The sequence below is a fragment of the Rhinoraja longicauda genome, chromosome 16 (assembly GCF_053455715.1).
Source record: "Rhinoraja longicauda isolate Sanriku21f chromosome 16, sRhiLon1.1, whole genome shotgun sequence".
In the NCBI taxonomy this organism is placed as follows: domain Eukaryota; kingdom Metazoa; phylum Chordata; class Chondrichthyes; order Rajiformes; family Arhynchobatidae; genus Rhinoraja; species Rhinoraja longicauda.
Genome location: NC_135968.1, coordinates 26,746,279 through 26,758,902, shown reverse-complemented (window position 1 = coordinate 26,758,902; position 12,624 = coordinate 26,746,279). Strand labels below are relative to the sequence as shown.

Genomic DNA, 12,624 nt, shown 5'->3' with positions numbered 1-12,624 from the left:
AAGGGTATTGAATTGGGATATAATGATGCAGCTATGCAAGTTGTTAGCGAGAGCATGTGGTACATTTCTGGTCACTAAGCTCGTAGAGTCATACAGCACTGAAACAGGCCCTGTGGTCCAACTTGTCTATGCCCACCAAGATCGCAGATAGTCCCATTTATCCACTTTTGGCCCATATCCCTCCAAACCTTTGCTATTCAGCTATAGGAATTATGTCATTAAGTTAAAAAAGTGTGTAGAAGATATTCACACGGGCTAGGACTTTTCTCTGTGGAGTGTTATAGACTGATGTGTGCAAGATCATGAGAAGTATGGATAAAGTGAATGTTTAGTTTATTTCCCAGGATAGAGGCATAAGGTGAGAGGGGGGAGATTTAAGAGGGACCTCGGGGGCATTTGTTTTAATCAGAGTGTTCCGTACCTGGAATGAATTGCCAGAGGAAGCTATGAACAATTACAACTTTCGAAAGGCATTAGGACAGAGATGTGGATCGAAAGGGCTTAGAAGAATATGGGCCAAATGTGGGAAAATTGGACTAACCATCATACCAACTTGGTTGGCATGGTTATGTTTGACCAAAGAGCCTGTTCCATGCTGGACAGCTCTATGACTCTTAAAGACTTGCAGAATTTTATTAATGTAAAACTGAAGTGCTGAACTCAATGCATGTTACAGAACTTTGGACTAAAATGTTTTGAAATAGCTGCTTTAAAAGTTGGGCAAGAGTTGTTTTTTGACTTTGTTGAAACCAAGAATATCATGAGCAGTTTGTTTACTGTGCTTATAATTGAGCAGTCATCAGATATGCAAGAATATTTTGCTTAAACTGAAGGTTTAAATTAATAATATTTATTATTCTAACACGGGGGAAACATTTTTAGTAAACATTAGGTATATTTTTTTTAAATCCTTACACTGTAACAATATTTTTGTTTAATTTGAGGACCACAGAATTTTTAAATAAAATGAATTTGGTCCAAAAATTAGCAAATCCTTCCCAGACATGATGGTGCTGGATAGAGTTAAATTCTGCAGTAGTGCTCGTTTATGCCTTGCCTCACTGTTGTAGCCTTTTCCAGATTGCTTCTAATGTACGGATAATTTTTGATTAGTCTTTTGTGAGCAGAGCTGTGGTTTATACTTGACCTATGTCTTTTGGCCTAATGTCACAATAGATGGTGAGTTTATTCGGACAAAATTGGGATATATTGCACTCTCCTTGCTGCATGGTTAAAAGCCTGAGCGGATTCACAATGATGGGATTTTCAAGGCTATTTAGTGATGTTGTGAATTGAATGGATCTCCAATAGGTATGCCAAAAAAATGACCTGTGGCGTGAAATTGAGGATTTTATGTTGGGAAAATCCCTATCATTTCAAAATGGTACAAATGTGTTCAGCAGATTAAAGGGAAAAAAAGTATAATATACTCAGCCGGAAAATAAATAGTTGATGTTTAAGGTCAAGGACCTTTCATCATATTTGGAGAAGTGTGTTTCAAAGTGCACAGCAGGGAGCGAATGTAGGAAACTGCCTGGATTAGAGGGAGGTTGGATCGACTTAGACAATAGACAATAGGTGCAGGAGGAGGCCATTCGGCCCCGAGCCAGCACCGCCGTCCAATGACTTGGATTGTTTTCTCTGGAATGTCAGAGGTTGAGGGGAAATTTGATAGTATAGACAATTAATGGAGGCATACATAGGGTAGATGGTCAGAACTTTTTTTTCCAGGGTGGAAATGTCCAACACTAGAGAGCATAGCCAAAAGGTGAGGGCGAGGCATGTTTTTTTACCCAGAGTGGTCGTGGCCTGGAATGCACTGCTGGGGGTGGTGGTCCAAGTAGATGCAAATGGACTTGGGAGGGCTGGTGCAGGATTCCCAGAAGGATAAAGCGGCGATTGACAGATTCTTGATTAGTACGGGTGTCAATGGTTACGGGGAGAAGGCAGGAGAATGGTGTTGAGAGGGAAAGATAGATCAGCCATGATTGAATGGCAGAGTAGACTTGATGGGCTGAACGGCCTAATTTTGCAACTATAACCTATGAAGTTAAGTGAGGGATGTGTATCATGTGCAGGCAGATGAGATCAGTATAACTTGGCATCATGTTCGGCACAAACATTGTGGAACAAAGGGTCCATTCCTGTTGGTCCAAGTACTGATTTGTGTTCTTGTGGGCAGACAAGAATTGTCGAAGGAGCAATCACTAAAACCCATCAGTTTGTAGACTGGGAAAAAGAAACGAGTTGACAGAAAGGGCTGAAATAGTTAAATTCAATATTAAATCTTGATAGTTTGAAGCTATCAGATACAGAATTTACAAATCATTCCCTAATATTTGTGACACCAAATAAAATTTGTTCTTCTGGAATTTATGTGGGGAGAAAAAATAAACATAATTGTGTTTCTTGATACATGTGCAGATGGCATGGCTTTTTGTTTTGGAAAATCACGAAATGGACTGTTTTCTAGGAATGTAATCCCTCTGCACAGAGACATACATACAGCACTTCGGAAACTAGCCCTTCAGCCAAACTTGTCCATGCTGACCAAGATGCCCTTCTACACTAGTCCCACCTACCCGCATTTAGCACATGTCTCTCTAAATCTTTCCTATCCATGTACCTGTCCAAAGGTCTTATAAATGTGGTGTGGGTCCTTGATGATGCTCGCGGCCTTGTTGAGTCAGTGCCTCTTATAGATCTCTTCGATGGTGGGGAGATCGGTTCCCGTGATGGACCAGGCAGTGTTCACCACTTTTTAGTAATCTTCCATCCTGGATGTTAATCAGCAAAGCCTTGGATTAGAACCTCAGCTAATCTAAAGCAACTACAATGCATTTTTTTTTGATGGAGTGGAAGTCCTTGTCATCTATTTTTCTTGTTAAGATAAAAAATTGTAAGACTTAGTACTGGAATTAAGGCTTGCAATGTAAGTGAAAAACTTAAACCATTTAGATGGGAATGATTTGGCTGATTTTTAAAAAAATTAAGTCTTTCAAGGTCTGTTTGTAGTTGGAGGTCTTAAAACCATAGAGTTATACAGTACAGATACACGCCCTTTAGCCCAACTCGTCCATGCCGACCAAGATGCTCCATCTAAGCTAGTCCTACTTGCCTGTGTTTGGCCCATTTGCTCTAAAGCTTTCATATCCTATGCACTGGTCCAAATGTCTTTTAAATGTTGTTATTTTTTCTACCTCAACTACTTCCTTAGGCATCTCATTACCTGCTATGTTACTTTCAAGAAACTATGTTACTTAATCCCTAGATCTCTCTGCCCTGCAACAGTCCCCAGGGTCTAATCTTTCACAAAGCCTTAATTTCCAAGGCTTCCTAAAAAACCATTACCTTGTCAGTTGAAACGAGACTTTAACAAGGGACTGCAGTTGGATCATAGTGCTGAGGGGAGGAATTCCGAGAGACATTTCTCAACATGCTGCTTCCCCCCTCTGTGTCTAATGGGCCAAATTATCTTTTTTCATGCTGTTATAGAGCGTAGCAAAACTGACAGTTCAGGATTTGTTTTTAACACCCCATTAACAATTGTGCAGTGATGGCCATCTCAAGAATAATAGCAATAGAAATCTATGAAAATCTTTATTTGCACAAAAATGATCTGTTTTTCAAAACAAAATAATAGAACCCCCCCCACCAAATATATCAAGCACAAGGTTTGGGAATTTTTCAAATGTCACCGCCAGCCAGTAACTGCAGCTGGAGTTTGGCAGTCACAATAAGTTGCAGTTGCATCAGCAAGGCCGGAAGCATCGTCTATGTTGCCTGCCATCCTGGCCATTCTCTTTTCTCCCTTCCCCTTGTGGGAGACGATACAGGAGTTCGAAAGCCCAGGCTTAGGCACAGCTTCTTTCCCATTGCTATTAGACTCCTAAACCAGTCACCTTTGACAACCCCTTCCTGCCGATGCTGCCACCTTCTTTTACTCTGAACTCTCCCTCATTCTGCTGTTCTCTTATTGGGTTTCCGTATTTTTTTGTGCAACTTCAGATTGCACTGCAATCTTTGTACCGTTCTACTGTTTTACCTTTGTCATTGTATTCTTTGTTGTATCTGTCATTATTATGCAATCTGTGTACTCTGAGATTCATGTGTGCAAGGAATTTCATTGTACCCCAGTGTCCAAGTCAAAACACGTCTGAGACACCAGCTTTATTTATTTGACCGTTTGGGATCTGAGACTTTCTATAGTCTTTGGTTATTTAAGGGTGCATTTTGTGGTCTAATGTATGCTACTGTTATTTACTGTTACTATTTTAAACTCGTACTTTTAATTTATTTTGTGACACATTGGGGTTAGTACCATTGCAGTGTGATTTCAGTGGGCTGTGACTATTGTAAGTGCGTGGCCCCGATATTGCATTGGGAAAGGTTGTGAGACATGTTCCAGAGAAGTATTTTATTATCACCCCATTTTTTCCCCATGCTGCCTCTATTTGTCTCTTCAGTGCCTAGCGGTCCCCAGCCCCCCACTTGTCCATTCCGTCCTCCCCATTCATCTCTTCTTCCCTACTGCCCTCACTCATCTTTTCCATTCCACTCAAACCCTTCTGCTCTTGTCTCTTGACTACATCCATTTGTTCCGTATGCCCCCTTCCCCCTCTCGTCTCTAAAGTCCCCATCCCTTGCTGCATCTGTCCCCCACCACGCGCCACCTCTGACCTCCCTACTTGCGGCCTTCTGCCCCCAACACCCACTCGTCCCTTTGTACCCCCACTCCTCTCTTTTGCCCCCTACTGCCCCTCTCACTTGTCCCTTCGATCCCCCTCATTTGTACTTTCTGCCCCCCCATTCATCCCTCGTGATTCCTCCACTTATCCCTTCTGTTGCCCAGCTTGTCGCTTTGTTCCCTTCTCCCCTGTTCCTTCTGAGCCTCTTATCCCTTCTTCCCCCCCCCCTCTCTACTTCTCCCCCTTCTCCCCACTCCCTCCACTTGTCCCTCCTTCCCCCTTTGTTCCTTCTTCTCTCCCCCTTCCCCTCCCCAACTTGTCCCTTCTGTTCAACCTCCAGCTTTTGTCCACCCTCCTCTCACTCGCCCCTCCCCACACTTGTCCCCTCACTGACATGTTTTTACCTCATGGACGTTTTGAGTTAAAGATGTATCTCAACTATCGCTTACTTCATTCGATTTAATATTTGCTGCAGGCCATAAATAGTTGCAGGTTCAGCTCAGTTTAAATGCTATGAATTTATGTTTAATTTTGTGCGAAATTTTCATTTAAAATGCCACTAGCATTGTTGACAGCAAGTTGTAGATTGAAAACGGAAGAGCATGTACCGTGCTGAACATAATATTCTGTCATAAAAGTTGTTAATAAGAAAAGATGTGTGCTGTTTTACAATTGCTTTGTATTGAAAATTTGAGCATGCAGCTTAAAACTTGGGGTAGGTAGTGCAGTAATTACACTTTCTGGAACTTTGCAGTGGTGAGGAGAGAAATGGCTGCAAAGAGGTGAAACTTAATTCAAATCTTCACATTATAATTGTATTGGATATTGCTGGAAAACCAGAATCTTCAGGATGAAAAAGAATCTCTTGCATGCCTACCTTTTTCCTGGCACAGAATATTTGCTTCACCTGATGCCATGTTTTGCAACTCCACTGACCATACATCAGCTGATCTCTTCCACATGATGAATTGTTGAAGCGTATTCCTCAATGTTGCTGGAAATATCCTGAGTGGCACTGATCTCATAACATAAGAAAACACGTTGATATTTACGGCCAGTTGCATTTCACAGTTTCTGCTATTGTGCAAAATTGTTAACATTTAGACACACGTGATAATTAGTGAACTTTTTATAACTAATCATGAGTCCTGCATTTTGCTACATTACTGGCTGATTATTTTCCAATAATAGACCCAGATAACATTATACATTGTGTGGTTGTTAATGCTTTCTTGATTACTTGTATTGCACTGATGACTTGTATGCATTCTTTTGTTGAGGCATTAGGCATCTTGAGATCGAGATAGTCAATCAATGTTGCTGCTAATGCTTGCCAAAAAGCTGCTAAAATGTGAGAATCTCTATCTCCACTACTTTCTCTGGCAGTGCATTTCAAATTCCAGCCACCCTCAGGGTGAAAAAATTCCTCCTATCCCTTCAAAATCTTTTACTCTTTACTTTACACCTATGCCCGCTGATCAAGGACACTTCTGCTATGGAAAATGTTTATTATTGTGTCTTCTTCCAATACCAATATTAATTGTGCGCAGATCCTGCGGGTCCCTCCTCAACTTTCACTGCTCCAAAGAGACAACCCCTACCTTATCCAGTCTCCTTTTCACTGAGTCATGGCATCCAAGTCAAGATCCTGGTGAATCTCCTCCATGCCCACTCCAGAGCAATCATATCCATTAAAACTGCACGCTATGTACCAGATATGGCCATACCTACGCTTGATAAACTGTCTCATAACCTCCCAGCTGTTGTATCATAAGAAGTCAGGCATCCCATGTGATGTCTTTATCACCTACCTACTGGTGCTGCAAACGTCAGGGATCTATGTATTTGCACATCAAGATCTTTCTGTTCCTGAATGTTCTCCAATGGCTTCCCATATATTGTGAATGTCCCAAAGACAGACACAAAATGCTGGAGTAACTCAGCGGGACAGCCAGCATCTCTGGAGAGAGGGAATGGGTGCCATTTCAAGTTGAGACTCTTCTTCGTCCCACCTTTATTTGGCCATCCAAGATGCTTATCTTCAAATTTATCCTGATTAAATTCCATCTGCTATTGCTCTTCCTAATTTTCTATGTTTATGTAGCGTTTATATCACTATCCACAGCGCCACTAATTTTTGTATTTCTTCAAAATTACATAATACCTCCTATATTAACACCTACGTCATTAATATATGTAACAAATCCCTCTTGTACACTACTGGTCATGGTCTGCCCATCACAAAAGCAACCATCCACTGTGTCGAAGTACCAAAGCAATTTTAGATTAAATTTGCCAACTTACCTTGGATCCAGTTTTCCACGTGAGACCTGTCAAATGCCTTGCATGTAGTCCATGTAGATTACATCGACGATGATTTCCTCATCGGTATACTTAATTGCACCATTGAAAAGCTGATCTCCCGCCAACATCCCGTTTAACATTTAATGATTTATATCATAACATACTGCACTTGTAACCCAGAGAAGGGCGATCCAGCTGATGCTGGAACAGCTTGCGAATTTAAATACTGTTTTAAAATTTAAAAATTATGAAAGTTGCCCTTGCATGTACTCAAAAAAGCAAAATGGTTCACTGATAGATTGTGAAAAGAAAGTCTGTTTTCGTGGTGCCTTTGGGCATACTCATCATTCCAGTCTTATTTCAGCCCTCTGAAGTAGCAGAGCAAGCCGCTCAAGTGATCCCAATGAAACGTACAGATTTCTAACAGAACGATTCAGTCGAAGCAGGGATAATGATTTTTCTGGTACAGTGCATAGAATCGAGGGGCACATTTTCACAATAAGGCGAGTCAGCACTGAAGAAATGTCTTCACACAGAAGATGGTGACTATTTAGGATGCTATGCCCAAAAGTGCTGTAAGGTCTCTGTCGCTGAGTATGCTCAAAATAGCTTTAAAAATTTTGGGAGAATTAAAGGGTATGGATTAATGCAAGAGTAAAAGGTTGAGGATGAACTCATCGAATGGCAGAGTTGTCACCACTGAACGGCTTACTCCTGCTATTTCTTAAGCTCTTAAACATATTGCACAAAAAAAGGTACATTAGCGTTATCATAGAACGATTCCATTGTGCGGCAAATTCTAGCCTTGCCTGTGAAGCAAGTTTTCCACATGAAAAACTTGAAATAGTGAAAATTTACCATTGAAGCTCATGAATTTGAAAATAATGACTCTTGATGATTTGGTATGTTGCAAGCATGATGATTTGTATTTTTGCTTTGAAAAACAACTTAGGACAATTCTGAAGGAAAGTGGATTTGCCCGTTACCTGCATTCAGCTGTCATCATCAGTGGAGTGATGCTTGTTTTTGGAGGGAACACTCACAACGACACCTCTCTGAGTAATGGAGCAAAATGTTTCTCTGCTGATTTTTTAGCATACAACATTGGTATGTAGAATGAAAACTATCCTTTGGAATAAGAAATGTGATGCACTTTGTTCAATCACTGCTTTAAATTTCTAAATGGATTTCCTCGTGATGCTGTATGCCCTCTACTGCAGTGTGACCATTGGCAATATGTCACAGGAATCCTTTTACACCCACATTTGTGTGCAATGTCTTTTTTTCCCTCTCAAACCATTGATTTGTCTCAACCCCCTCTGGTTATTTTCATTCTTTTTCTTTTTCGTTTTGTTCTTTCCTCCACTTCCTGCTTATAAGAGTGTACGCTTTTACATTGAAACTTTTATTGTTGACTGATGTTATTGCTAATGGGCATTTAAATTTGTTTAGCCTTTCTTTTGCTTTTTATACAGTTACTTGCACAAGCTGTCAATTTTCTGTTGATGCCACTCGTATTTCGGGTGGGGCTGAGTAATTTCCCTACAACTGCTGAATTTGTTCATCCTTTGAGTAAATGATCTCTTTTTCGAAATCTTTGGTGATCAGTAACTTTATATTTGGCACTTGTCTCTGCAAATCTGTTTGTTATGCTGCTTCATGGAATGGTGTCTGTGGTAGAAAAATAACTACATTTTTACCCACTAATTTTCTGCGCTGATCACTATCCCATAAATGTTCCACATAATCGGGTAACAATGATCTTTACCACCACAACAGAATGACACCTAGAGCTACCTTGTTCTCGACCAGAGTGTAAATTCATTGGAACCATTTTTCAAAGTCAATGATTCCCAAAGTTTTGATACCTGTGTACCCCATCGTAAATTTTCGCAGGCATCTTGTCCCCCTCGTTAAAATCAATCGTATTTCATTGTAAAAGTCGATAAAAAATTGCATACATTTTTATTTTGGATTAAGGTATGCGTGTAAACAAAAGTTTTCTATAATATAATGTATAATTACTGGAATAAAATTAATAAAGTATCCATTAAATAAGTTTTTAATTAAAATAATTTATCATCAATATGGAAGGATGAAATTGCTTATGTTGGGAAGATATTTCGGCAAAATTTGGCTCTGTACTTGTTAATTTCAACCTCAGTTGCAGTTCGACATCTAATATGCGGTTCCTCTTCTTCGTCTTAATGTCCACAAGGGCCGAAAATCCAACTTCACACAGGTAGTCAAATCAAGTTAATTTTATTTGTATAGCACATTTAAAAACAACCCACGTTGACCAAAGTGCTGTACATCAGTTCAGATACTAAGAACGAACATACAATGGAACACAAACATAACAGCACATACAAAAACAGTTCACAGCACCCCTCAGAGGGCCTCAAACGCTAGGGAGTAGAAATAGGTTTTGAGCATGGACTTAAAGGAGTCGATGGAGGGGGCAGTTCTGATGGGGAGAGGGATGCTGTTCCACAGTCTAGGAGGTGCAACCGCAAAAGCTTGGAAATGGAAAAATGAATTTTAGGGCTTTATCTGACAATTCTGGAAATTCATTTTGTGTTTGTAACCAAAATGAAGATAATGTGTTCTCTTTATATTTGTTTTTTAAGAATCCATCAGAAGCTAGTTCCAAAAGTTCTTCTTCTTCCTCTTCTTCTGTTTGTGACAGACCTTTTGGCACAGATTGATTGATGTTGAATGGGTATCTTATCCACTCAATATCTATGTCCAATTCAGGGAAATACCTTTCTAAATTCATCTGTGAACTCTATAAATGTTGTATTATAATAATCATCACACCGTCTTCAGTTTGTTTGCTCGAACTTGTCTGTAATTCATGAAGAGATGGAAAAGAGTCCACTTCTCTATTAACAACTCGCTTTTGCCACAACTTCAATTTAGCCACTGTGGCGCTCACCTTATCTTGAACGTGAACTATAGAAATTTCCTTGCCTTGTAAGGACAAATTAAGATTATTTAAAACAGAAAATATGTCTGCCAGATATGCTAATTGTCAGAGCCATCTCCAGCCTTGTAAACATTCTTTCAATTCAAGGCTTTCATTAAGAAAAACCAGTAGTTCATTCCAGAGTCCAAATAAACGAGTCAACACTTTTCCACGAGAAAGCCAATGAACCTCGGTATGGAAAAGGATGTTGTGTATGATTACTACCCATTTCTTCGCACAGTTGTGAGAAAAGTTGGGCATTTAACGAACAGTCCTTTAATATAATTTATGATTTTCACTGCTTCGTCTAGAACTTTTTTTTAGGTCTGCAGACATCAGATGTGTAGCCAAAGCTTCTCTGTGTATGCAACAATGTGTCGATTTTGCATCTGGTGCAATAGTTTAAATCCTTGAAACAAGCCCTTTTTTACATCTGACCATGGCCTTCGCTCCGTCTGTGCTTATTCCAACACAATGTCTCCAATCAAGTTTGTTTTGTTGCATAAATTCATCCATAATGTTAAAGATTTCTTCTCCAGTTGTATGTTCTGGCAAAGGTTGGCAAAATAAAAGGTCGTCATGAAATTTTTGGTCTTTTTCGTACCAAGTGGACACCAAACGATTTGCAAAATTCGTAATGTCAGTGGATTCGTCCGCCTGTAATGCATAATAAAGATTCTGACGGATGTCGGACAATAATATTTGTTTGATATTTTCAGCCATTTTGGTGATTCTTTGATGAACAGTATTATTTGAGAGACAAATACGATCAAAAGACCTTTTTGCTTCATCTCCGATCATTACTTCTGCCATTATCTTTGCTGCAGGCTTGACCAAAGTTTCGCCAATTGTCTTCGGTGCGCCATTTTTCACTATTAGGAGCTACACCATATATGAAGCTAATAAGGCTTTTTTATTCTCACTTCCTGTCAGGCCCCACATTATTTTCTGAGTTTAAAAAAAATCTTTAAGTTTATTCTTGAAAAATTCCCCAGGTTTGTCTTTGTATTCGATATGTCTCGATTCAAAATGGCGCTTCAAGTTGGAATGCTTCACATTTGTTAAAATTTCATGACAAATGACATCTTCATCTCCCGTCCATGAAAATCCATATTTCAAGAAATTTACATCGTACTCACAAAGTTTTTTCGCCACCTTCTTAGTTGGTTCTTTAGAGATGTCAGGTGGCACACCCTTCTCAGTTTCATTACATTCATATGGTCTAGATGTATAGACATTTTCTCGTTGTCTGCGACTACTTCTACCTTCTTTATTGCTCTCTTTTGTGCGTTTTATGCACCCAGTTTTTAACCAATGATCCATAATTGATAATTTAAGGGCTAGATAATAGCCCTTTCTTGTCGCAAAACAAGAAAACGAAAATTTACGAGTTGTCGTGCGGTAGTCTGCAAACTACCCAAATGCAGCAGCTATCACAACTTGAGTAGGAGAACTCGTATGAAATATATAATTTATTTGCAAATATGTATGTATAAAATAATTCGTAACCACGGTATTATTATAATAAATAATCTATGTTTCAGTAGTAAATAGCTGACAATTGGCGTGTACCCCCTGAAGACCTTTCGCGTACCACTGGGGGCACGAGTACCCCACTTTGGGAAACACTGCCCGAAGTACTCAAGCAGTCAAAAGTAGCACTGATATGTAAATTTATATTCATTGACTTCACCACCTCCCATCCTCCCCCACTTTATACTTATATGGAGTGGGCAAGTCCTAAATGGGACTTGTACTGGAGTTGGAAGACCCCGCCCCCACGATGTCTCCACTGTCTTGTGTGCATGCCACATGTACAGTCGGCAAGTCATTGGTTCCAGTGACTTTAGGGCTTGCCTACCTAGCATGTGAAGCCTGGGTTCGGCGAATTGCGCGGAGGAAACCACCAGAAGGTTCAACGGGCAGAAAGACGATCCCAGCAAAGCGTCGTGGAGTGCAAACATGGCAGAGTGAGATACGTAGGACACTTCTGACCATCCACTGCATCCTGACCTGTCCCCAGCTGTCCCGACTGTGTCTTGCTGCTGGAACCCGATAGGCCAGGACGAGAGAATGAGGCCCACGATCTGCGCAACACCGCCTCACTTAAATCCAAGTCAAGCGCAAGTCATGACTTCAAACCCATATCGTGCAACCTCAAGTCCTGTGGCAATGGGAGAGTGGTGAAGCAGCAGGTGTGGATACACTGGAAGCTGTAGTCACAAACCTGCACACAGTCGGCCCAGGGCATATTGTCGCTCTCAACTGGACCGAAGCAGCAGTGGAGTTCGGCAGCCCCCCGGTTGTCTGAGCAGCCCTCTTTAGGATTCACTCTGCTCACCTCCATGGAGGAAGGGGCTAGAAAAGGTGCCTCAAACATAGCCTGCTTCACTTCACCTTGGCCAGCATACCGCGGCTGGCAAGGATCCCAATCGGCGGTCGAAATAATAAGAAAAAACAAGTTGAAGGTGCTCAACCTCAGCACGTGGAATGTGCGAACCCTGCTGGATAATATCAAGGCAGATAGATGCACTGCAGAGGTCCAGAGGAAACGCACCACGCGCAAGTCCTGGGCTACCTCCACTTCCACTGCAGCACCCATCCACTTGTGTCCTACGTGTGGGCGTGCCTTCCGGGCCCGGATTGGTCTCACCAGTCACTTCT

General features: G+C 40.8%; 1 protein-coding gene across 1 annotated transcript in view; it reads left to right on the top strand.

Annotated features, from left to right (window-relative positions):
* Positions 1-12,624, top strand: part of atrnl1b (attractin-like 1b) — a 681,061-nt gene that overhangs the window by 128,011 nt on the left and 540,426 nt on the right. The window contains exon 10 of the mRNA XM_078413453.1: positions 7,945-8,099. Within this exon, the coding sequence (XP_078269579.1) occupies positions 7,945-8,099 (155 nt within the window). The remainder of the gene's footprint in view (positions 1-7,944; positions 8,100-12,624) is intronic.